Source organism: Cryptotermes secundus, unplaced genomic scaffold (assembly GCF_002891405.2).
Source record: "Cryptotermes secundus unplaced genomic scaffold, Csec_1.0 scaffold87, whole genome shotgun sequence".
NCBI classification, from domain to species: domain Eukaryota; kingdom Metazoa; phylum Arthropoda; class Insecta; order Blattodea; family Kalotermitidae; genus Cryptotermes; species Cryptotermes secundus.
This window is the reverse complement of record NW_019739942.1, coordinates 114,363-141,263: the sequence shown is the minus strand read 5'-3', so window position 1 is coordinate 141,263 and position 26,901 is coordinate 114,363. Positions and strand designations below refer to the sequence as shown.

Below are 26,901 nucleotides of genomic sequence, written 5' to 3'. Positions count from 1 at the left end.
TTTACTGTCAACAAATTTATCAAAGATTAAACCAATCTAATATCGCTGTTACACTGATTTTATTTAGTGATTGTTACATGTTTCGATCCATATCTGGCTCTTCATCTGGAAGTAAAAAAAAAGGACATTCAAAAATAAGTGCACTGAAGATGGATGGACGACATATTTCGCATATACTGTAATGTGAGCACAGAGTTCACTAGCCTGTATTGCAGGTGTTTTTAAACTGTGGTGTATGCCAGTTTAAGGGGGTATTAAAGTTCATTTTGAGGCACTAAAAAAATATGAAAAGCAATCTATTAGTAAAAATGTAACAAACATTTACTCTGTAAAACTGTGATGCCTTTAATTGTGTTTACTGTTTAATTTCAGCATGACAACTATACATGAATCTTCAATTTCAGTTCTACAGGTTAGTTCTGTATCTACAGCAACCTTATTCCAGTATATGTCCTCACTTCACAGTCTCCTACCATTTTCGTTATATTCTTGAAGCCCTCCTAATAACATAGGGTATGCATACAGTAAACCCAATCCTACACAAAGTTGTCTATGAACACAAACTCGTCATTCAGTCCAGTGTGCCATGAGCTTGTGTACATACACACTGTACTGAGTGCTGAAGTCTCAACTGAAAAGTTGGTGGGGCTTTTTCTTAAAGCACTGTTTCTTTATGCATCTAATCATCCACATGTTTGTTCATTAGTGCAAGTATTAGATTTCTTCTCATTATAGCATATATTTTTTGCTGTAATTTTTAATAAATACCTCACCATGGGGTAATAGGTTATTCATGAACCTATTGTTAAGGCATGCAAAGGTGATTGTGGTGAACCTATCATAAGTGTCATTGAAAATGTTTCTACCACTACCACAGCAACAAGTACAGAAAAATCAAATAATAGTGCTGGAAGTGCTAAAACTGGAAAATTTATCATCTGAAAGAAGACAAAATACCAAGAAACCTATTCTGAACACAGAATTACTTATTCCACTACCAACAATGAGCAGTAACCACAATGTTTGGTCTAAAATGCTGGAAACAGATAGCATGAAAACAATAGAAGTGAAGACACGTGATTAGAAAGCATGCAGAATTTAAATTCAAAAGCCTCTGCCAGCAGAAAGTGCAGAACCACCACAAACACGACACCATCATACTTAATCGGCAAAGCTAAAAAGCTGCACAAATCAGTAATTCCCTCATCACACCTGTGGAAATTAAACAACAGACATATTGCACTGAAGACATAAGCCAATGAACTCAAATTTGTGCCTCTATCAAACTCAAATGCTGGTAAGAATATAAGGGAAATTAGTTGTGACATGCACTAACAGCTGCTCAAAATATTTTTAAAAAAATCCCAAATATGAAATTCAACTTGACAAATCGTTCAATATTTCCAATTAAGAAGTCCTACATATGTTCGTTAATGACTTGAGAATCATGTGCCTGAAGACCTGCTGTTTTGGCTGCCACTTGATGGAAGAATGACAGCAGAAGACAATTTTGTAAAATTAAACAAGTTCTCCATAGCAGATGAACCCCTCATGGAATTGTGTTGGTATCTGTGACACTGCTTTGATGACAGGTAAGGAAAAGGGATCTTGTCCAAATAAAAAATTTAAGTAATGCTTGTGATGTAATTTATATACTACATTAATCACAGAAAAGCAACAGCCACTAGGGAAATTGTCCCTATACTTAAGAAAGTCTTACAAAATGCAGCTAAAGAAGGAAACTTTATTAGAAGCCAGGCACTAGATCTTGGCCGTGGGATCAAATCATGACAAACTCCTCCTTCATGCAGAAGTCAGATGACTACTGAGAGGAAGCGTGTTGCGAAGATTGGTGGAACTAATGGAAGATAAGCCAGCATTAGCTCACTTCTTCCACAGCGAAAACTGGTTGCACAACATTCCTTACATAACAAATATTTTAAAAAAATCAGTAAGTTATACATCTCTCCAAGGTGAAAATGTTCATACTTTTTAACAACAAATCAACTGCATTTGCAAAAAAAAAATTCAATCTGGAAACAAAAAGATGTAAACAGAAACACTGATATGTTTCCATGGACAAATTATTTCACTGAAGAAAACAAATTTGTGTTGCAAGTCACTGAGAATGTTTTCGTCAGTAAACTTAGTAACTCAGCTATAAAGAACAACTTTTTTCCAATCAGTGTGGTATTTCAAAACATGGATAAGGCAACTTTTAAATATACCATCAGAGACAACATAAGACCCCTCACTGACTGTTCAAGAAGTAACAAAACTGCCAAAAGACAGCACTCTTCAGCTGGTATTTCAGAACAGAGCTATGCATGACTTTTGCCTAAACTTCAGAAACGAATATCTGTTTGTGCCAGAACTGGCAATTTGTATTCTACTGCCATTTGGAAGATCTTATCTTTGAGAATCGGCATTTTCAGCATTAACATAAGCCAAACTACTGTACACACATTGCAAATGTCCAGGATGACCCTAGAGAAACATTATCAAATATCAGACAGATTTTATCCTTTGTATTCAAACATATGGGAATACCCATATCATTAACAAGGTAAATGGTTAAAATATTTACAGGGAGACTCCTCTTATATACTGTTGTTTTATTAGTTGTCTTTTGCATTGTTTAGTTATGCAAAAACTGGCCAATGCAAGGTAATTTAATTGTGTACTGGGAGGGGAATAAAGCCTTAAAAAATGAGGTACTATGCTACAAGCTGGAAGGTCACTGGATTTTTTTCAATTGACCTAATCCTTCCGGCGGCACTATGGCCCTGGGGTCGACTCAGCCTCTAACAGAAATGAGTACCAGGAATTAATTAAATAATTTTCCTGGAGAGTAAAGTGTCACACACGCAGTCACAGGAGTAAGACACAACACAAAGCACAATACACATGAAAGTAGGAAGAATACTCTGACCGAAGAAGATAGGTGTGACTCGCGTACTGAAATACGACATAAGGATGACAAATCCTGAACAGTTTTAACATTTTTAATATTTAAAATTTAGCAATATATATGACGAATATATATTTTAGTTATTTTAGTATAAAGACAACAGGGCATGCAATGCAGTAGTTCGACGTACATCGAAAAGCACCTTAAGATGGCACTTTAGTGCCGAAACATGTAGTGCAATAGAGAAGAGTAAGGTGAATAAATGTATGCACTGTAAGACGATCAGAATAAATCATGGACATAAATCAGTGCAACAGGACACTAAAATATAACATTATGCCTTATATTACTGTTTAATTTAATTACTTTAAACTCCTTTTGTCGCTTTGACTTCTTTTTTAATCTTGTGTGTGGTGAGTGAGATACAACATATGTGTATGAACAAGAGAATATTCCCCCTCCCACATCAGTAACACATATGAATCTATGAGAGACTATTAATAGATGCTAAAGCTAGTAGTTACATTCACACTTATAAATTCTCACATTTTTAAGATTCCTGAAAACCAGTGCTCACAGATAAAAAGGTGTTGCTCCCTCCCAGCAATATCTTATTATAGTGACAAAAATCTCATTTGTTTAGAACAGTTCACTTTAGTTTACTCATCTTTTTGTTTGCGTTTAGGAATGCAAGTGTCTGTGTGTATACACACACACACATATGTCTAATGTTTTCAATTGCTTTACCTGACATGGATTAGCTTCATAGGACACGTACAAACCGAATGTAGTAGGGACACAGACCATTTTTTCAGACAGAGGAATAACTTGAGTTCCTTCTTTTTGCTGCACGAGGTTAAATATTCTATTCATTAACACAAAGCACACTGAAACTTCAATGGAAAACGGTTGGAAACAAACTTCATAAAACAATACCTGACCTCAATAACATGAGAGGTTCTGCAAATACAACTCCATTACACGAAGAAAAACTTAACAGATGAAAACATATACTAAGAGGTGCTATTCAGAAGAAACTTTGTTGGCAATCAAGTTCGCTTTTTCTTCAACTGCCAACACAGCATCAAGATGTCCATTCCCTAGTTCACAATTAAACATAGACAGTTTTATCAATCAAAATGCTAACAGTAAATGACTGGATGATAAGGCTCTCAGATACTATATAATCACTGACAGATGCTTCAGATATAAATCGCTGTTATCTGACATAGACTGAACCAACATATAACGACCAACAACATATTAGTAAATGAACAATATGGCTTTAGGAGCAAGTCATCTACAGGAAAAGATGCGTCCAAACTTCTTAATGAAATATAAACTGTGCTGAATAATAAGATACTAGTTGGTGGCATCTTCTGTGACTTGAAAAAAGCTTTTGATTGTGTCAATTTTGATATTTTACTATCTAAGCTGGAATTTTATGGGATAGTTGAAAAGGGCCAAGCATTAGTAAAATCTTACCTCAAGGACAGATAAAGAGTTCTAATCAATAATTGGAATACTCATTCTGAATGGGGCACAGTTAATAATGGTGTTCACCAGGGATCTATTTTGGGACCTTTACTGTTTCTTTTATATATAGGTGTCTTGCCAAATTCTATAAACAGCAAATTCAAACCTGTCCTTTTCGCAGATGATACTAGCATTATTATTACTAATTTCTGTCCTGTAAATTATGAAAACAATATTATTCAAACTTTCAAAGACATAAATGACTGGCTTGAAGCCAATTTCTTGACACTAAATCTTGATAAAGAGTTATTTTACAACAATAGCCAGGCAGTGGATATGCACATTGTCCATGGCAACAATCAGCTTGCCAAATCTACCAACACCAGATTTATTGGATTAATTATTGATATGTTGTCGTGGAAAGGTCACGCTGACTGGCTCATGAATTAAATGAGCTTTACCTGTTATGCAGTCAGGGCTATTAAGCCTTATGCATCACAGGAAACAATGAGAATGATTTATTTCTCATACTTTCATTCTGTAATGACTTATGGTTTGATCTTCTGGGGCAAGTCTCCCCAAAGTATTCTTCTTTTTTAGCTCCAGAAAAGGGCAATTAGAATCATCACTAATTCTAGGAAAAGCGACTCTTATAGGGAATTGTTTTAAAAACTGAAAATTTTGCCCCTCCAATCACAGTATATATTTTCTCTCTTGTTATTTATGGCCGGAAACAGAGAACAATTTAAAACTAACTCTCAGATTCACAGCATTAATACAAGACACAACAATAACCTTCACTATCCTACATGCAATTTGTCAGCATTCCAAAAAGGAACATATTATTTTGGTATCAAGGTTTTTAACAGCCTCCCGCCTGGCATAAAGAACACAGCTCATGATATTAAATAATATACATTTGCTTTAAAAAGATTGTTACTCCTAAATTCACTTTACTCACTGGTGGAACATTTTAACCACAATATTGATTAAACATCCTGGTTCATTACATGGATAATGAATGGCAGTATATTTCATACTTGATTGTTACAGTGGTATTTACTGATAGTTTGACGCATGCTTTAAGTCACACACATTGCATAGCGGTTGTCTTGACAATGTGTGTTTGAGTGTATCTGTCTAATTGTACCCAGGCAAGCCACATAATCTGTTTTGTTGTCAGTGCTTATTTTAGTTTACCAGCCAAGTAAGGCTCGATGAGGGTAAATGAAGGAATAAATAAATTATAGCCAATGAGATAAAATAACTGTATACTAGTAATTACATCATACTCATTGGAAGAATATTTTTATCTATGTTGTTGTTGTCCCGCTTGCCGTTTTTGACTGTATTTTACTGTATTCACAAGTCTCCCTTATGGGGACCTATGAATGTATGAATGGAGATTGCTTGCTTGCTTTTACTTACATATTTTATAACCTTTAATGAAGTACTCTTTGACAGTTCTTGACAAAAGGCTCAAATTCTGATGCACAAGTATAAATAACATATATCTATGTAATTTATAATCTTATTACTTATTAGCGATGTACACATTGACATTGTTCCTGTTAAGAGGCTCAAATTGTGATGCATAAGTATATTTAACTTACATTTATGTAATTTGTAATCTTATTAATTTTTAATTAGACTGTTATTGCACAGATGTGAATGTATTTATATTGTACTGGACTTGTTCCTTATCCTATGGTGTCTACCTGTAACGGGATTTATGGAACGTAAATAAATTGACCCAAAAAAACCCTACACTCCATTTTTCCCAAGCAGCATGATGTAATCTACCCTTGTATGCATACATACAAAAGGACAAAAAATACTCAATGTTCAATGAACCACTAACACTGAACCTACTCATTTACTACATGATGCACAACTCCAATTACATACAATACTTGAAGACAGGACTGAAATAGGTTGCCAAATACATTACTTAATAACCTGATATAATCTTTCTTGATCATGTATTACAGTTATACTAGACTGCTTCATCATACATTATAAATAAATCATCTCACAATCTTTAACTCTCAAACTCTCCAATTACTGTTAATACAAACATGCACTGAAGTACAAAGAGACAAAGAATCTGTAAATCACAAACCAAATTAAAGATCACTGTCTTCTGGAATGTTATGTCATATAGCCCTGAAGAAAGGTTTCTGAGGAACCTGCTATCTCTATGTTAACGGAACAAGATAGACCATGCACAAAAATGAAGGTGCAAATATGGGAATGGGACTATGGCCAGAGCTATGAGAGACCTGCCCTTAAAAAGGGCAAGGCAAACCAGTGAGTGCAAAGACTGAGATATGAAATGTTATGAGAAAACTGACTCCCATTTTAAGGCTCACCACCTCCTACTGCATATGATTGCAGCAATTTCCTTTCCTCATATCCATACTCATATTTTTCCATGCAACATATGCTTCTACCTTGAAGATGGAGGATGCAGGTTCCTCCCAAATGCTACTAACTTTCTGCTACCAGACTACACACAATCACATTTCTAAAGAGAATCTTCATATTCAAATGAAACACACTACATTACATCTATATTTCTGTACTAACTTATTCCTGGCGGACTGCCAAGGTTCATCTGTTTATCAACTTCAGATTGTAACTGCTTTAATTTCTCAGCCTCTTCTTCCATTTCCCGAACTCTTGCCTTTATTGCCTCCAACTCCTGTAATCAAGAAGCTAAACTGATAAAGATCACTCTGAACGTTCTTGTGCAGCTATCTCACTATGTAACTGAAGTAAAATTTATTTAGGAAAACGACCGTATAATTGATGTACTTACAGGGTCATCCACTGCATTTGGCCCTACAGACAAGTCTCCTCCGCCTCCCCCTCCTGCTCCTCCTCCGCCCTCAGCAACCTCAACTTCTTGGCCATTTTCTAGCGAATCTAAGGCTTCTAGCTGATCTTCTGTACTAAGCCCCAACTCTTCTGTTTCGGCCATTTCCTTTTCTGCAATTGCGAAGTATTTGATGTATACTGTCATATAACCTCAAATATATATTTTCAAATACTTTGCCTCTGATACGGCTCAACGTCTCACAACCCTATGGGCCTTCACGGCCTGCTACAGGGATAGCTTTACTTTTTTTTTTACGGCAAACTCAACTTTAATATCAAAATCTGGCAGCCTCATTCACCTGAACTTCACACAATACTAATATACACAGAAAACTCAAAACTACGCTATCACTGCCTTACTCTTGTAGAAGACCACCAATCTATAGGCAAACCTTGAGTGATGTCATTAACAGCGTATCTGAAAGTGGAAAAAACAAAATTACATATACAATAGGAATAATTTTAAACTTCTTCACCTAAACGTTGATGACGAACGATTAATGAAACACCAATTATTCAGAACTCAATAATGCCGGTAATATTCGTTTCTCAACTCAATGCCAGCAATGTATAGAAACGAGATTTCTCTCGTGCAATTAATAAATATCCCGAAATAATTCACGGAAGGAAAATCGTATTTCTGCGAAGTGTACTCGTCAGTAAATGCAATAAATTATACAATGAAAGATTTCATATCCTAAAAAGATTCCAAATGCTGTATACAGCAGAGCTGTTGTGGAAAAATCGATTCGCTGTCAGGAACGTCAGGAATTGTAAAAGCCCGACCTTTTCTGAGGGCCGAAAGTTGAATCCCAAACCCGTTAATGTCCGTTAATGTGAGGTAAAGTTTGCTGCGTTACAAAAATTGTGTCCACGAAACGTCCATAAAAGCGTCGCTGCCTCAATACTCAGATGAGACCAGTCAAGATATATGAAGCAGTGAACAAAGATTTCTTCACTATTAAAAGACTCTTTAAATCCAGTTGATCCTTCTTCATCAACTTCTGTTCACATACCCGACTGGTACCAACATTTGAAGTTATATTTTCTACCATACCGACATCGTTCCCAAAATTACAGACAAGTATGTGTAATTCTGCATTTACTTCATCATATTTTCGTGTTTAGGCTTATTGCTGAAGTATAATTAGAATGATCAAGTCAAGGAGGATGAGGTGGCCAGGGCATGTAGCACGAATGGGTTATATGAGGAATGCATATGGGATATTGGTGGGAAAGCCAGAAGGAACGAACCCACTGGGCAGACCAAGGCGTAGGTGGGTGGACAATATTAAAATGAATCTTAGATACGATGGGATGATATAGATTGGATTGATCTGGCTCAGGATAGGGACCAGTGGAGAGCTCTTGTGAACACGGTACTGAACCTTCAGGTTCCACAAAATGCTGGGAAATTATTGAGTAGCTGAAGATTTGGCTTATATTTATTTATTTATTTACATTTATACATTCCGTTGATCCTTATGGTACAGCTGACCAGTGGATATGGATTTTGTCCCAAGCTAATAGATTAAAATACGCAAAATACAAACACTACATACATACTTTTGTCATTAAGACAGTTAAAAGATTTATATTAAAGTACAATGCATAAAATGATCAAAATTATAAAACAATAATTGATACAAAATACTTACGTAATGATATAAAATTATAACATATCAGGGGTACAATTACCAATTTTAATTACATACATGGTTAAAATATTCCTCTAAAGAATAAAAAGAATTTGAAAGAAAAAATCTTTTTAGCCTCAATTTAAATAGTTTCACATCATTACTCATACTCTTGATTCTGGATGGCAGGTGGTTATAAGCCTTGATACCAAAATAATATGGTCCTTTCTGAAAGATTGTTAGGCGTGATGTGGGAAGATGCAAATTTGTGGTATGTCTAGTATTGAGATTGTGGGTCTCATAGTTTGAACTGTATAGGTCTCTATTATTTACAACAAACAGAATTATAGAGTATATATACTGTGAGTACATTGGTAATATTTTTAGGTTTTTGAATAGTTCCCTACATGAGTCTCTAGTTCTTACATTCATAATAGTTCTAATGATCCGCTTTTGCATTCTGAAAACATTTATACTAGTTGCTGAGCTACCCCAGAAAATTATCCCATATTCCATGATAGTATGCACATAGGCAAAGTAGATCATCCTTAGGGTTTCCTGTGACATGAGACCTCTTACAGTTCTAATTGCATAGCAAGCTGCACTCATTTTAATTACTAATTTATCAATATGAGACTTCCATGATAATGTTTCATCAATATAAATACCTAGAAACTTAATATTTGGCACATTAGTGATATTCTTATTTTGATGATATATGCTTATGTCTGTTACCAAACTATTTTTAGTCCTGAACAGGAGATGGTGGGTTTTATTAAAATTTAAGGATAGCAGGTTAGCTTCAAACCATTTGTTTATGGCTAAGAATTGTTTATTCATATTAATTTCCAAATTATGAGGGCTCGAATCGGATATTATGATACTAGTATCGTCAGCGAATAAAATAATCTTCGCATTATTTGTTATTACTTTGGGTAAGTCATTAATATACAATAAGAAAAATAAAGGACCTAATATAGAGCCTTGTGGGACACCATATTTGATGATCTCCCAATCAGAAAAGGTGGTATTATAGGTTGTCCTATTATTTAATACTACCTTTTGGTATCTATTGTTCAAATAAGACTTGATTAATTTTTTAAATACTCCATTTATCCCATAGTATCCCAGTTTATTTAAAAATATTTCGTGGTTAACACAGTCAAATGCTTTCTTCAGGTCACAGAAAATGCCCCCAATAGTTAATTTATTGTTCATGGCTACTAAAATTTCATTTAATAATTTAAAAGAGGCCCTATTTGTTGTAGAGTTTTTTCTAAATCCATATTGATCACTAGCAAGTATCTTATTTTGTATTAGATGCTGGTTAAGCCTTGAATATATTACCTTTTCAAATACCTTAGAGAAAGCCGGTAACAAAGATATTGGTCTATAGTTAGAGATGTTAAGTTTATCCCCACTTTTAAATACTGGTTTTACTATTGAAAATTTCAGTCTAGTTGGGTAAATTCCTGAAGAAAGAGATTTATTTACAATATATGTTAGCGGAGAACTAATAAATAGGGCACTAGCTTTCAATATTGCGACAGGTATCTCATCATAACCATGGGAGTATTTGGCTTTTAAGGATTTGATGATTCCTTCTATCTCATGGGTAGAGGCATGCTTAGGTCGAATATTTGACAGCGGACTCGTGAACATTGAGGACATATAATTTAAATAGTTATCATGCATAGGCTGTCCAGTTTTACTAATACTTGTATTATCAATAATATCCTCAGCAACTGTTACAAAATAATCATTAAGATTTTTTGCCATGATTTGTTGGTCGGAAGTTATAATACCCTTAATATCAAGGGATTGAATGTCTACTTTATCTTCTTTTTTCCCAGTTTCAGTTTTGATTATGTTCCAAATAGTTTTTGATTTATTTTTAGAGTCTATAATCCTTCTCCTCATGAAGGGATCAGCTCCATAAGTAAGTCTTATTGCTGATATACAACATATTACACGAATACAATCCTGTAACCACTGCAATTTGGCTTGCTTTATTCCGTCTAATAATTTTGAGAATTCTTCAACAAAACATGGCTTATGCTTCTTCAGTTATAATAACCCAGACTCTCTTTGGCAGAAATGTTTATACCCTCTCTAATAGTTTCCCAAGCTTTATTAACATCTTCCTCAGTATCTAAGTTTTCCAAAGTTGTGAATCTATTTGAGATTTCAACACAATATTGCTCCTTACCATCTACTGATGCTGATCATTCTGAGCCCTTATTTATTTGGATGATTATAGATGACCATGAAATTTATTTCTAATTAATTCTCGGTAATTTAAATTTCAAAAGTCTTATGTTTCGGTATTACTGGAAATGTATCGTGATCTATAATATCGTATTTCATCGTCTGGGACGTGCAATACGGTGTTTATGTTGAAAATTTCTAGATTCTGGCAGAAACAAGAAGTCCGGAGTTATGACATTTACGATCAGTCATAAATTTAGCTCGGGTACAGGGAACCGGACGCGCCTAAAAGGACAGGTCAGAGCTTGTTACAATTGCCTGTGAATGAGGGCCAGTATGATTGAGTTGCCTCGTTCAAGCTTCCCACAGAAGATGGGATGAAATGTTATATGTCAACACCATCTTTCGAATTCTCGGCGTGGGGGTGCAAGCCATTCCACAAAAGGAGACCTTCACAATATTCCGATCTGAACGGACGTGACCCTTGCACGCTCCGGGACATAGCTAGCCGATAGTGTAACGCTGTAACTTAAAGCTAAGAATACATTATTTTAACAGTGTGGTGAATCAGCAGGTGAATAAACGTCAATTTGGCTCAACTCTCAGAAAAACGCTTTCTGCGGCATTGCTACCCTGAGACTCATGCGAACCGACCCAGCTAGTTTCCCGTACCTATACCGATCTTCCTTAGTTTGATCTGTGAGAACAACTTGCAGTAGCCATCATACACTGTCCTAAGGTAGAAACAGGTGTAGCAGGGATAGCACCATTCCTACTGCGCCGAAACAAGCAAAGGCGGGTTGGAAAAGAGCGGTGTTACTACCTTGTTTAATTTCTTGAGATTGAACCACTCCATATGAACTGTGTGTTGTTCTTTTACTCACTGCTAGTTTTTCCTAACCATTGCCACCACCAGGTAGTGGTCAGTATCACAATCTGCTACCCTGAATTATCGGGCATCAAGTATACTTAAATGCCATTTCCTATCTATCAAAATATGGTCGATTTGATTGTGTATCTTCCCAACAGGAGATGTCCAAGTAAATTTATGGACGTTACGATGTGGGAACATTGTACTTTTGACAGTAAGATTTTTTGATGTGGCAAAGTTTACTACTCTAACTCCATTATCATTACTAATTTCATGCAAACTCTCATTCCCAATCGTTGGTTTGAAAATGTCTTCCTTCCCTACTTTGGCATTGATATCTCCTAGCAAAATTTTCATAGGGTACTTCAAAAATTTATCAAAGACATGTTCTGGTTCTTCACAGAACCAGTGACCTTTTAGTATTATATATGATATCCTATCGCTAACGAACTCTAGCCCCTTAACTGCTGATACAATCCTCTTATGTATGAAAAAACCTGTACCTAATTCATGATTTTCATTCCCCTTTCCATAGAAAAATGTATATACGCCTGCTGATGTGATCCCCCCCCCTCATCTGACCTCCTGCACTCCTGCTAAATCTAACTTATATTTTAAGATTTCTTCTGCCACTGCCATGAGCGTACCTGCCGTGTACATGCTTCTAACATTCCATGTGCCAAGGTAAAGTATGGTGGAGCTATAACACAGGACCCCAGTATGTCATCATAAATTAAGCAAAATGTCTGTGTCTTCTTTAAATTACTTCCCCAATTTTTGATAAATAGAAGCAGACCTATAATATCACCTTGATGTGTATCCCCCCTTATCCAGCATCTACATCATGGCACCTGAGACCGCCTTAATGGTGAACTTCATAAATCCCCCTTATCATTGTTAGGCAGGCAACAGCTCAGTAGACATTCCTATGGCAATGAATACATATAACAATAAGAGAATTGTTGGAGGCACAGATTTCTATAGTCTGTATATTATCAAAGGAGAGTCTGTGGGTTTGTCTACACATCCACCTATCAATGCTACTAACAAGTTCCCATGGTAATGAAGAATTGTTGGAGGCATTGTTTTCTATGCAGTCCATGTCATATTAAAGAAAGAAAAAAAAACTCTGTGATTTGAGTCCGCAAGCAAACTATACCGACCAAGCTGCCGTTGCTACCTACATATTTAATAATATAAACATAAATTTAATCATATCTTTAAATGCAAGTCTAAATGACTTATCTAAAACCCAAATTCATATTTTATAAGCATGCTTTTGTATTTGAATAAAAATGTCATCAGAATCTGAGAGATGTCCGTACGCTGGTGGCATACCTATAAGAACACACTTTTATTTTGCACATGTCCACTTACAGTATCTAAAAACATACAATTCTGCAAGAGACCACTGTTCATTTCACAACAAAGTAAATTGTGCAAAGGGTCAGGATGCGTAAAGGTAATTTTTGCTGCAAATAGCTGTTTTTAACACAATAAGTTTAAAAAAAACTCTGAATTCATTATCAGACGCACAAATCCTGTCAAACCGGCATGTCTAACAAACAAGATGGTCTGTAATATTGCGAATCCTGAAGAAATTTTCCACTTATGCTTACTATTATACATAACTGAACTATAATATAACAAAAAAGCAAATAGTCTTAATGTTAAACAAACTACTAGAATAATGAAAACTATAGTCTAGTAGATTACCAACATTCCTCCAAAATGTTACCAATTTCTACCGCACTACTCTTTCACCAGAGAAAAACATTTGGGACAAAACTCATTGCTCACCTGCACCTACTGTCAAGGTTATGAATGAGTCAAAGTGTAGCTACACCCCCCTCCCCATACTTCTTTATAGTGTGGCGCTTAACTAATTATGAACAGGAACAACTTTAACATTACCTTATAAAAATTTGAATTCAAGACCTTGAAATTCATGTAGTTCATATTTTTGCACCAAAGTAAAGAAGTGATATTTTACTGTAAAAATCTTATGTTGTGTTCACAGAAAATTTCATAAAATCTTATCCTTTGTGAATTTAGTCTCATTTTAAGCCAAAGCAAAGTCGTGATATCGCAATCTGGAAGTCTATATGGGTTTAAAAGTAAACGTCCCTTGGTATTAACTCATATTATGAAAAGTGCACAAATTCAGGTCATGGTTAGTACAGTTTGAAATCCTTGATTCATCTCCCCTAACGACAAATGTTTAGATGTCAATGTCTTCTATTCTTTTGTCAGTTAAGTTTTATTACCATGCTTAATCCAAGTTTCCTTAAACTATTATTATCACATGTAAGATTTGAGGCTTTCACGGCGGTGACTATGAAGAAAGCAGTCTTCTGGGATTTGGCACCGTGTATATGTGGTGTTAACCGACGTTTCGGAGGAACGTATTGCCCCCATCTTCAGGGTAGAAGAAAAAGTATAAGAAATCTGCAAGCGACAACACCAAGATGGGGGCGATACGTTCCTCCGAAATGTCGGTTAACACCACATATACACGGTGCCAAATCCCAGAAGACTGCTTTCTTCTATTATTATCACATATTTAAAACTATACTTCCACTCCCCCATATGCCTTCACTGCATAGTGCTTGGTTAGTTAAGCACAGGGACAACTTTACCTTTATTATTTTAGATTCAGTCTGACTGTAAAGGAAATGAGATATTTTTCAATATGTTTTCTTTATTGTACCATTTCTTAACAGTTTTTCTTCTCTTTTTCTCATTCTGAAGAAACTGAAGGCACTGTGATGATGTCTGTCATTATAGCAGGCTGTCATGTTTGGCTTTTTCCTTTCTTGTCTTTGATAGAAATAACATAGCGCTGTGCAACCGTCAGAGGTGGAGAATAGCCATCAGCATATGATGGGTCTTCAAAAAGAACTTCATATTCTTCTGTGGAAGATGTAGGAAGTTGATTCACAATAGCTTTGTAGAAACATGTTGTCTGAGGGTACAGAGCCATCACTAAAAGAGTAAGAACATATTATTAACACCTACAGGAAGGGATACACTTGTTTGTGCAGCAAAATTTTGTTACAAAAAATTGTAGGTGACCAACAACAAACTGATATTTAGCACGAAAATGAGTGCAGGAAAATACAAGTATTTTGTAGCACAAGGAAGGAAGCTGCTAACATTGTAAGTAAGACAAGTTCCTAAAGATGAATGTTCTTGGAAACTTGATTACACTCAGGATAAAGTAACGTCAGCATCCTGACAATGGCCAGTTTTCACTTTTTAATACATTACAGTCAGAATACAAACCTATAGAACCCTTTGGGAACAGAGCATGTGGATCAGTCTCAGGATTGGCTCTCATCAGTGGGAGAGGTACAACACGACGCCGACTCAAAATATGTCTGTCTTTCTGTTCCTCATCTATATCATCTACTTCATACTTGTTTGTGGCTGCATTAAATTGCACGACTTCTGCTAGAATCCAGTTTTCCTCTTCTTCTGCACCTTTTACTAAGGCAGCAACCATGTCCCCCATCTGAATATCACAAAGACAATATAGTTATAAGGAGTTTGATGACACTTGGGCTCTGAGCTGTGTGTGAAAGATAGAATATTGCCTAGTAGTTTGTTGAGGCACTATGCTACAAGCCGGAAGGTTGCAGCTTCAAGTCCCGATGAGGCAACTGGACTTTTTTCAATTGACCTAATCTTTCCAGCTGTACTATGGCCCTGGGGTCGACTCAGGCTCTAACAGAAATGAGTACCAGGAATTAATTAAATAATTTTCCTGGGGAGTAAAGCGCAGCCAGCATGTAAGGCTGACAACCTTACCGCCATCTTTGAGCCAATTGTCTGGATAATGTGGGACCCTTAATGTCTCACAATCCTATGGGCCTTCACAGCCTGTTACAAGGATAGCTTTACTTTTTTACTTTAACAGTTTACCAATATCTTCTAAACAATTCAATTCCATAGCTCACATCCTATCAAACAGTCTGCATTTATGTGAATTTATATGGTAAAACTGATCTGAAGATTACTGTCTCTGGGATGTCATACCATGTAGAGTAAACTCCTGGTTATCCAGTATAAACATTCAGTATTCTTTTAGATTTTATCCAGAATTCTCTTGCAACTCACAAAAATCTCAAAGAAAATTTACCATTTTTATTTTTATAAAGTTATTCAGATACAAAGTTGCAATAATCATATGCCATGAAGTAGTTCTTCCACTTGCCAGTAGCAGTGATGCCAGTTATCCTCCCCCATGTAAATGTCATTACAGTCATAGTGTTCCAAACTACAGTATATTACATTACAGTATACCTAAAATCTTTCACACAGAAATCCATTGCACTACCTAAGAAGATGATCTTGCAAAAGCTAAAGGGAAACTATGTTATTTTTATTCTGAAACAGAGAATGGAAATATGCAAATGACAAGAAAAAGGTGAAAATCACATAAAATCTTGGTTTCTGTAATAATTTTCATGACACTGGCAGATTTATATAACTGGAACATCCAATTCCTTACAGATGCTAGATAATTAATGCAGCTTGAAAGATAGGTAACAAAATGTATGGCATCACATTCCAGAAGAGAGTATTTTTCTTAAGTTAACCGATAATACTGGAAAATCTTGAGAACTCTCCCACGTTTCTATCTTGACTTAGAACGTTCTCTGTTTAGTCAGATGACAACTATGATTATGACCCATAAATTAGCAATACGTGGGTCATAATCACAGTTGTCATCTGACTAAACAGAGAACATTCTATGTGAAGATGTTTACCTTCGCTATGTATGTAGGTTCTGCAGGAACTGCTCCACAAAGTGCTGGAGCTTTCTCCCCCAGTTTTCCTACCCACAAAGGCAATGTCTGTGCTGAGCTTTGAAGCATTTTCATCAGTGCACCTCTACGTATTGTTTCCTTATTCCCAGCATTTCTTGCTTGTATCCTCCTTTCATTCCTGATGGACCGAATCTCATTGACTTTTGTCAGTGCACTGCGAATTAATTCTTCTTCTTGCTCAGCATCTGCCACAGCAGCAGAATACAGACCTTTCAATTTTTGCTGGAGGAAAAAAAAACAAAAATATTTCAGTCACTTACTTCCTCCAGTTTCTAAATAAATTAGGTTAAGCAAAAAGAGTACTGCATTTCTTTATAAGATATAGCTTGAACCATTATACCTGTTAATATATAAATAAGCATTAAAGTCCATNCAGTTGTAGAAGCAGTCCCAAATAGTAAAATATACTATAATAAAACAGTTGCAATAATACAACTTAGTCAATGCTTAGTATAATAAATCAATAATAACTAAAATACGGACATTATAAGCAATTAATAATAAAAGTATACATACATTTATACAGAGTCTACAAAAACTACTACACATAAGTGTATCTAAATAAAACAAATATTCACCTGTATTCTATTTCCTTTCTTTTGACCACTCCAAGTATTCATTTATCGAATAAAATGATTGATTTAAGAGAAAATTATTTATAGCTAACTTAAATTTTTTATAATCACTCGATAATTTTCTTAAATTATGTGGCAGATTATTAAATATTTTAATACCCATACAACACACACTATTCTTATATTTGGCCAAATTTATCAATGGCACGTGTAAGCTGGTACTTTGTCGTGTATTTATGACATGTATTTCAGCATTTAGTGCAAACAAATGCATATTTTTCACCACCAGAAGCAAAAGCGAAAGTATATATTGAGCATAAAAAGGCAATATGTTTAAATATTTAAAAAATCCCCGGCAAGAGGCTCTAGAATTTACATTCATAATACTCCTTATAATTCTTTTTTGCACTATGAAGACATCCTTGCTATTAGTGGCATTTCCCCAAAAGGCAATTCCATATACAATTATAGAGTGAGCATAGGCAAAATATATCATTTTTAGATCATTAATAGATAGTAACGATTTCAGAGACCTAATGGCAAAACAAGCAGAATTTAATTTCTTTATTGTTTTAGATATATGTCCTTGCCAAGATAAGGATGGATCCAAAGACACCCCCAGAAAGTCCATAACTTGTGTACTATTAATGTCAGAATGTAAATACTTTATAGGGGAGTTTACAATATGTTTCCTTATCGTTGTAAAATACATACAATATGTTTTATTAAAATTTAATGTCAAGGAATTATGTTGTGTATATCAAGAGTAATCAATTATAATCAGTTAAAAGGTCTTAACAAGTAGACAGAAGAATGTAATGACAACCTTTGTTTTCTACTGTTGGTTACAGAGAATATCTTATTGACTGCTGTACTGTGAACCATGTGTCTATCTGAAAACATAATACAGGATTTATCAGCTCAATATTACTTTTATATTGAAATACTAGCTGTACCCAGCCACGCGTTGCTGTGGCTCAGTCTGGTTAAATGGAAAAGAAAGAAAAGAGAAAGCGCACATTTCTAATATGTTTAATTTCACAATGCTTGTGGGTATACAATATTTTTTGTTGTTCCATTGTCTGTGCAGATATAGAGATTTTCTGGTTTGCCGACTCTAGAACACGCAACATATAACTGTCCATGTGAGAAGCAATCCATGACTAGATCTAAACCGCACAATTCTAAAGATTGGCCCTGAGCTTTGTTGATGGTGATTGCAAACGCCAATCGAATTGGGAACTGCAATCTCTTAAATTGAAATGGCACATCCGTTGGAATCATAGGAATGTGAGGAATCAAGACATTTTCACCTTTGAAAGGTCCTGTCAAGACTGTTGCTACTACGTTGCTCAATAATTTTTTTACTGAAAGCCGCGTGCCGTTGCAAAGCTTTGGCTGGTTGATATTTCGCAACATGATAATTGGCATGCATATTTTCAATTGCAGTACGTGCGGTGGCATCCCTGGCAGATCAAGTGAATTAAAAAATTCTGTTGGATAAGTAACCGCTTCATCTGCTTCCACAACAGTGTCGACGGACTTGTATGTGACTGCCTCGCATTGAATGTTAGACTGAATGATACTGTTAAGTTTGTAGATGTCTTTGTTCTTGGCTGCAAGAATAGCTCCTTCACTCAGCCAATCGTGATTCTTATAATTGGTTTGAATATTGGGAAATACTTTTTCAACCGATTCTTCTTTTGACGTCACTAAATTGCAGAAGTTATGAGGCAATGATATTCGTCCTGAGGTCAGATCAACGGGCACCTTTCTGTTCCCAATTTCCTGCAATTGATGTGAGAATATCTCAGCTGATCGATCGTTTTGCAGCTGGACACGCATATTTGTAGTTAATTTTAATGTCTTTACGTGTCGCCACAAAGTAGATTATTTCAGGCAAGCATTTATTTCGTCCGCTGGAGTTGTGTTTGACGCTGACCTGCTGTTTCTCGTTGACGTCTTTCAGCCACTCTCTGCCTGTTGTGTTCATTCTGTTGAGAACGAAGCAGATCTGAAGCTGCAGAACGCGATCGCCGTGCTCGCAACCGTGCATCCACAAGTCTGGCTGCACATCGCTCTGCTGCTTCCTCGGCACATATTTGAGCCATTCTTTGCCTGTTTCGCGCATTCGCTGATGCCCATTCTTCCCCAGTTTGATCTGCAATTACTCATCACACTGCTTCCGCTCCGCGAGCATGACGACCTAAGTTTGATCTTCTGCGAGGCATTATTTGGAAGAACTAAAGCAGATCGATTGCACTGAAGAAGAAGAAAAAGGAAGAAAGAAAGAAAGAAAGAAAGAAAGTTATAACAAAAACATATGAAATTGCAAAACATTAAAAAAGGAAAGAACACAAACTGGAAAACAAAGAAGAAACAAAAAAAAAAAATACTAACAAAACATTTCAATTCAAGCGCAGATCAATCGACACAGCTCAATTCCACCGCCAATTGCACTGAAAAATAAGGAAAACAGTTAAGAAAACGAAATGAAAAACAATGAAAGAAGAAAAAAATAAACTATACTCATGAAATGAACACTATGGTAAAAGACACAGCTCAATTCCAACGCAATGTCACATGAAATAATTAAATCAAAATGAAAATAAATCGAAATCTATGAAAATCCAATTTAACAATGCAATCGAAAACACTGAAATGGAATCATAAAATATTTAGTATAGCGTGTGTTGCTTTTACGTCCAACAGATGGCACTGTTTTTCAAAAGAAGCATGATTTTACCTGTCACAAGTGTGACATCTATATAATAGGTATATAAAAACGCGCGTATTTGAATTCAATGTTGTGTCAAAATTTCAAAGCAATCAGTGAAGAACTTTCGGGGATTTAAGATTTTGAACAAACGAACATTTACATTTTTATTTATATAGATTATTAATAAAGAATAATTACTCATTTGCCAAACCTGTGTGATATTGTTGTGTGTAATTCACTAAGTATGTGGTAGTGTGTGGCACATGCCATAGGAATATATGAATACATTAATATAAAAGAAAGTGTTTATATCAACTTAATAGATGAACGAAGAGCAGATGATAATGATGACAAAATCCTCATCCACAGAGCCATAGCTTATACAGGTATGCCTTCACACACATATGAACATGTGCATATATGAAACTTCCATATACACAATACCATATATTTTCAGCCCAACACAGCACTCCGACTCAGGAGAGAATAAGGACAATTATCATTAATGACAACTGAGAAGAAAGTTCAAGATTTATAAAGCAGTTTAAACCTCAGTGATTCTGTCACAGATATTTTTAAGTAAAAAAAAAAGAATAGTAAGCTCAGCAGTTCACATTTTCTTCCTCATTTATTCATTAAGTATCTTAACTTTTATCTCAAATCTGCAACGTTGTCTTGTATGATGTACATACTCAACTGCCAAAATGTTTATGACTTCCTCTGCATCATGAAGTCATGCTCTGCCACTTCCTGCTAGACATGCAACTGGGTTTGAACCACAGCCATGGATTTAACAATGGTAAAGAAATTGCCAACAACAACAAAAACAATTTCAGGTATGGAATGGGAACTGTTTAAGCAAAAATGTATAACAGCATCTCTTTCTTACCACCATCAGTATCTTATTATTAACTGAAATGTGATACAAGGTAATGAAATAAAACAACAACAAATGTTCATTACTAGGAATTTAGTATGATGTAACATTAATTATTTACAGACAGTGAGAGAACGAAGAATTTCATTAGTATCGGACTTCATAAACATTATAGCATAGGTGCCACAACAAGTTTTTGTATTATTCCATAAAATATTATGAATATAAATCTGGAAGATGACATATCAGAATACCTACAAAAAGATGGAAAAATGCCATTTGTAAACTGCGAAACATGCTGTAATGCATCATGATTAATTACCCTTACCTGATAGTATGGTGAAACTTTCTCTTCTTGATTTATTTTCTCATGAGCTTTTGTGATATTGTTGAGATTGTGTTCACTTCGAATTCGTTCTTCTTCTATGTCATGCACCAAACGATACAAACCTTTCAGACGTTCCTAAAATTAGTGTGAAATAATTTAAACTTTTAGGACAGAATACTCACTTAAAATCAAGTTTACAGTTTTGAGTTGTAACGGGATCTGAGAAGCAGCACTGTCCACCACGTCTAAATATGACAACACTTGTTTTAATATGAGTATGTCATTTTCAACAATTTACAAGAATGATCTAAAAACTGTCATTCCTTTCCTACCAACTGCAAGATTTTTTAACAAATTAGAACTGAAAAATACATGCATTTTTCCATTATAGTGTTACATTTCATTTCTCATACCACAATGACAAAGTAACTTGTGTAATCTACTAAACACTCAAATTAAAAAGTTGGCTATAATGCACAATACTGATGTTCAAATGAACATTTATCCCAGTTTAGCAAATTATTCATGATAGAATGAAGTTTTCTGGTCTTTCACTTTCTCATATACATAGTATGTATGAGGAAGTGTTGTGGTTGTAACAAATCAATCTTTAGATTCTATAAAGGGTTCCAATTATTGACCACTGAATTAAACAAAAAAAAAAAAGAGACTTCCAGAACGTCATGTGTCTGCCTGTATGTATGCATGTGCAACTTACTAGTACCTGGATGGTTCAATGGATTTTATGCATATTTGGTCATCATTTATTTACAGTTCCAAAAATATCCATAGAGGCATCTGCCTCAGATACAGAACAAGTCAATAATACAATATAACATACGTATAACATACAATATAACATACATTCGTATAAATATACATACATAATCAGACATTCATCATCGTCAAAATACGACTAAACTACTGTACCATAATACATTCATAAGTCAAAATAACATTTAAAATTACATACATGATTAAAATATATACATGAGGTGTCAATCTTTCTTCCAGCAGTAGTATTCTTCAACAGTATAAAAAGAACTGGTGATAAGAAACTTCTTTAACGCCACTTTAAATCCAGGAATGTCATAAGATAATTGTTTAAGCTCTGGAGGGAGGTGGTTATAAAGTTTGATACCAGAATACCATCCACCTTTCTGAAATATCGTTAAGTTTACCACTGGAAGATGCAAGTCATGATTAAATCTGGTATTACGTGTGTGGACATCTGAGTTTGTTATATAGCAATCTCTATTCTTGACAACCAGCATAAGTAAAGAAAATATATATTGAGACTGAAGTGGCAGAATATGTAACTCCTTAAATAAATTACGGCACGAATCTATATTACGCGAATTGGTAATAATTCTTATTATTCTTTTCTGTATTTGAAATATGATTTTTGCATGAGCCGAACTCCCCCAAAATATTATGCCGTAAGATATTATTGAATGAACTAGGGAGAAATAAACAGTTTTTAGGCACTCCAAGGATAAAAGAGGTTTTAATACTCTAATTATATAGGATGCCTTATTTAATTTGGGTATCATTTGGTCAATATGGGTTTGCCAAGACAATTTATGATCAATAACCAAACCTAGAAATTTTGTAACCTCCATATTGGTTATTTGTTTATTCCCACATAGTATATGTAAATCTAAAACTCTTGTGTTTTTAGTTATAAATTGTAGAAAGTAAGTTTTTGTAGGATTTAGTAGTAATAAATTACTACTAAACCATTTATTTAATTTTTCTAAAACTATATTTATATCTTTTTCAAATCTTGGGGTGTCAGGATTATTAATTATTAGACTTGTGTCATCCGCAAACAAGACTGGATAGGATACATCAGATATGGCATTAGGCAAATCATTGATATATAAAAGGAAAAGCAAGGGACCAAGTATGGATCCTTGAGGGACTCCTACGGTAACAGGCTCCCATTTAGAGTAGAATTTAATTGAGTCAGAAACAACTATTACTCTCTGGTATCTATCTGATAAATAGGATCTAATTACATCATAAGCCCTTCCTTTAATCCCGTAATGATTCAACTTCGAAAGCAGAATATCATAGTTGACACTATCAAAGGCCTTGTGAAGATCACAAAAAACACCGCCCACAATTTCTTTGTTATTTAAAGCAGTTAAGATATTATTAATAAGATAGTAAGCTGCATCATCTGTTGATCGTGCATGTCTAAATCCAAACTGTTCATTAGCAAGAATATTATTTTTCTTGATATGTTGTTGCATTCTATTATAGATTACCTTTTCAAAGATCTTAGAAATTGATGTGAGCAGTGAAATAGGTCTGTAGTTCGATGTGTCATTTTTATCACCTTTTTTATATATGGGCTTTATTTCAGAGAACTTTAATCTTAGTGGAAAATTGCCAGTTGTTAGCATTCTATTACATAAATAAGTTAGAGGAGAAGAAATATAGGGACTGCTAACTTTTAAAATTTTAGTGGATATCCCATCATATCCATATGAATTTTTTGTTTTCAAGGATTTTATAATATCTTCTATTTCCTTTGACGATACACAATTTAATGTAATAGGGGGAAAAGGTTGATTACGTGCCCTAGATAGATAAGATATAGGATTTTCTTGGTTGGAAGTGTCATTAGCTGAGCGATTATTTTTAACAACTGATACAAAATATTTATTGAATTCCTCAGCAATAATCTGAGAATCTGAGGATAAATTACTGTTTACCCTTATAGTACTTATATTGGGTACATTAGGTTTTATTTTCGAAGTACTCTTTACAATATTCCACACAGTTGCAATTTTATTATTTGAATGAGTTATAATATTATTATTATGTTTTTTTTTTGCAAGTTTGATAACAGAAGTTAAAATTTTACAGTAATTCTTATAAAACTTAGTTAAATTTATATCATCACTATTTCTTTGAGCTAAATAAAGCTTTTTTTTGTTTATACATGAAATCCTGATTCCAGGTGTTAGCCAGGATTTACTGGCAGAGCGGGTATGAACTTTTTTTAAGGGAAAACTAGAGTGAAATATTGTTAAGTATACATTCAGGAAAAGGTTAAAGGCAGTATTTATATCTTTTTCATTAATTACGTCTTCCCATAACTCATAACTTAATTTGTTATTAAAATTAGTAATTGAAACATCGTTTATTTCCCGTATATAGTAGTAGCTATCTTTAGGTTTTTGTTTAAATATATTGTGTATTATTAGGTTCTGGGCATCATGATCAGAAAGACCATTTATGATGGGACATACAGTAAAATTAGTAAACTTGTATGTATTAATGAAAATATTATCAATTAAGGAATAAGAATCATTTTGGAATCTAGTAGGAAATTGGATTATACTATATAGTCCATGAGAGGCTAGTATTGAGTTTAGCTGCTGTTTGTGGGGAGAATCTTCGAGATAGTTGATGTTGAAGTCACCACATATTATTATATTCTTGGTGTGTGCAAAAATCATATTTAAAAGTTCTTCAAGGTTTTGAAAAAAAATGCTGAAAGTTACCAGAAGGAGCTCTATAGATGGTAATAACACATATTTCATGAGCAGAGAGGTGTAACCTAACTGCACATACTTCTAAGTCCTTTTCTTTACAGTATTTGTCCATATTAATGGTGGTAGAATAAATAGTTTCACGTACAAAAATACATGCACCACCATTTTTAAAGATGCTCCTACAAAAACTGGTATTTAAGAATTTATCTGTAATGATATTACACAGTAGCAGACCAAACACAAAATGTTGATTCTGTCAAAACCAGCTTAAGTGATCAGAATTTCATTGTTATTCAGTATTCAGTACCCAACATGGTCTACTGTATATGAGAAACTAAGTGCAATGTTTTTGCACTGATTCTATGTGCTGTGCTTAAAGTCTCTATTCAGTGACTGGCAATGATCCCTGATATCTCTTATTCATTTCTCTTATGTCCTTGTAAAATCTGTTGCCTTATTCATCACTAAACTACTGACATTTCGGGGAAAACGGACTAAATGTGTCAGAAATTACCTTCAGGCTTATATTACAGCATAACTTTTGAAATTTAATGAGTACATTTTCAACAATTATTTTGTAATCTGAGTCTTTACCACTATCAAAGAAATTCAGAATACCACTTTATAAGCAAATATATTCTTCTCTTTCAAATTGTCTCACTGCTTCTTAAAAATCTTCATTGAAACTCAACATCCTGCTCTGAGACACAACAATTCCTCCTTTAGTTTTCTTGCAATATCTGGGAATTTGTTGCAGATGTATTTGAGACAATCTCCATCCTCATCCAATGCCTTCACAAACGCTTCAGCAAATCCAGTTTTATATGTAGTGGAAGTGATAGCACTCTTGGACTTTCACATACAATGATTTTAGAACTTGATACCAGACTATGCCTGGGCAGACACTGCTTCTTCATCATAATCATAAAGACAGTCTCTATACCACATGTTTAATGGATGTTTTCAATTTCAAATCACTTATGTTAATCATAGTATTCCATAATTTTCTTACTGATGTTACAGTGTGAACTGATAAGGTTCCTGTTTCACCAATGGTTGCAGATATAATTTTCAGAATCACAATTACATGCCAAGAAATTAAAATACCTCAGAATGCTATAAAAATACACAAGGTGTCACAATACGAACATTATGTGCCATGGTGATCTGGTACCCATGATTTGTTGAGCCTTCTTTGTAATTTTGTGACACTAATCATTTCCAAGTCCACCCTGTGGGTTGTAGTGACCATTTTAGAAAGTGACCAATTGACACATAAATAAACACAAACTTTAATTGATTCTAAAGCTCACCTGAACCTGAAAAGCTGCAGCATCAGCAGAAAATGCCATGTGGAATGAATTACTTCTCACCAGTGTTGATATGTAACTGGGAGCTATGAATCTTAGTACATGGGTAACGCATAGATATGTACCTTCCAGCAGCAATCACATAGCTCCAACTTATGACCACAAGGCAAATGAGGACCTAGGAGAGGTAAGTTCATTTATTAACAATAAGACCTGCTTTTAATGCATGATGATGACAAAGTGTTTGCATATAGCTGCAGGAGGGGACTTTTCTGCTACAGGATGTATAGTAGGATATGAAACTGACTACTTCGATGGTTAAGTCTGTATGGACACTGGAACCTACACAGTCATAACTTAGAAAATGACAATATGAATCACCACTGACGTAAAAATTTCAAATCTCAAAACATCATGGTTATAAATCACTTAAAAAAATAAAATATGGGAAGATGTTTACTCACATATTGATGTAAATAGGGCATACAGTAACCAAGTATTGCAAGTGTTTGGTAAATATATTTCCCTTAAAAATTCTATAACATTTTCTAAAACATTATATCCAGATGGATTACTAAAGGGATAAAAGTTTCTAGACAGCGGCTTCAATTTCTATGTTACTTAAAGAAAAAGTTGATTCTTCCTAGGCGTTCTTTGAACTATATAAAAAAGTATAAAAAAATTTATAAGAACGTGTTAGCAGATGCTTGTAAAAAAGAAAACCACAGATTCATCCAAAAATCAACCAAACCCTCTAAAGGCGTTATG

General features: G+C 34.7%; 2 protein-coding genes across 8 annotated transcripts in view; both read right to left on the bottom strand.

Annotated features, from left to right (window-relative positions):
* Positions 1–8,168, bottom strand: part of LOC111872026 (polyadenylate-binding protein 2) — a 40,802-nt gene extending 32,634 nt beyond the window's left edge. For 2 of the 3 annotated variants that reach the window (XM_023865510.2, XM_023865511.2), the window contains exons 1-4: positions 8,128–8,168; positions 7,660–7,685; positions 7,209–7,378; positions 6,977–7,091 (exon numbers count right to left, since the gene is read on the bottom strand). In XM_023865510.2, the coding sequence (XP_023721278.1) occupies positions 6,977–7,091; positions 7,209–7,378; positions 7,660–7,685; positions 8,128–8,153 (337 nt within the window). In that variant the 5' untranslated portion in view covers positions 8,154–8,168. Of the gene's footprint in view, positions 1–6,976; positions 7,092–7,208; positions 7,379–7,659; positions 7,686–7,743; positions 7,851–8,127 lie in introns of those variants that run through there. The other variant, XM_023865512.2, reaches the window with a different exon arrangement.
* Positions 8,169–14,458: 6,290 nt separating this feature from the next.
* LOC111872029 (SAGA-associated factor 29) overlaps positions 14,459–26,901 on the bottom strand; it is a 16,294-nt gene continuing 3,851 nt past the window's right edge. For 3 of the 5 annotated variants that reach the window (XM_023865516.2, XM_023865517.2, XM_033754489.1), the window contains exons 2-3: positions 26,137–26,311; positions 21,459–26,055 (exon numbers count right to left, since the gene is read on the bottom strand). In XM_023865516.2, the coding sequence (XP_023721284.1) occupies positions 22,313–24,871 (2,559 nt within the window). In that variant the 5' untranslated portion in view covers positions 24,872–26,055; positions 26,137–26,311 and the 3' untranslated portion in view covers positions 21,459–22,312. The other 2 variants (XM_023865518.2, XM_023865519.2) reach the window with 2 other exon arrangements.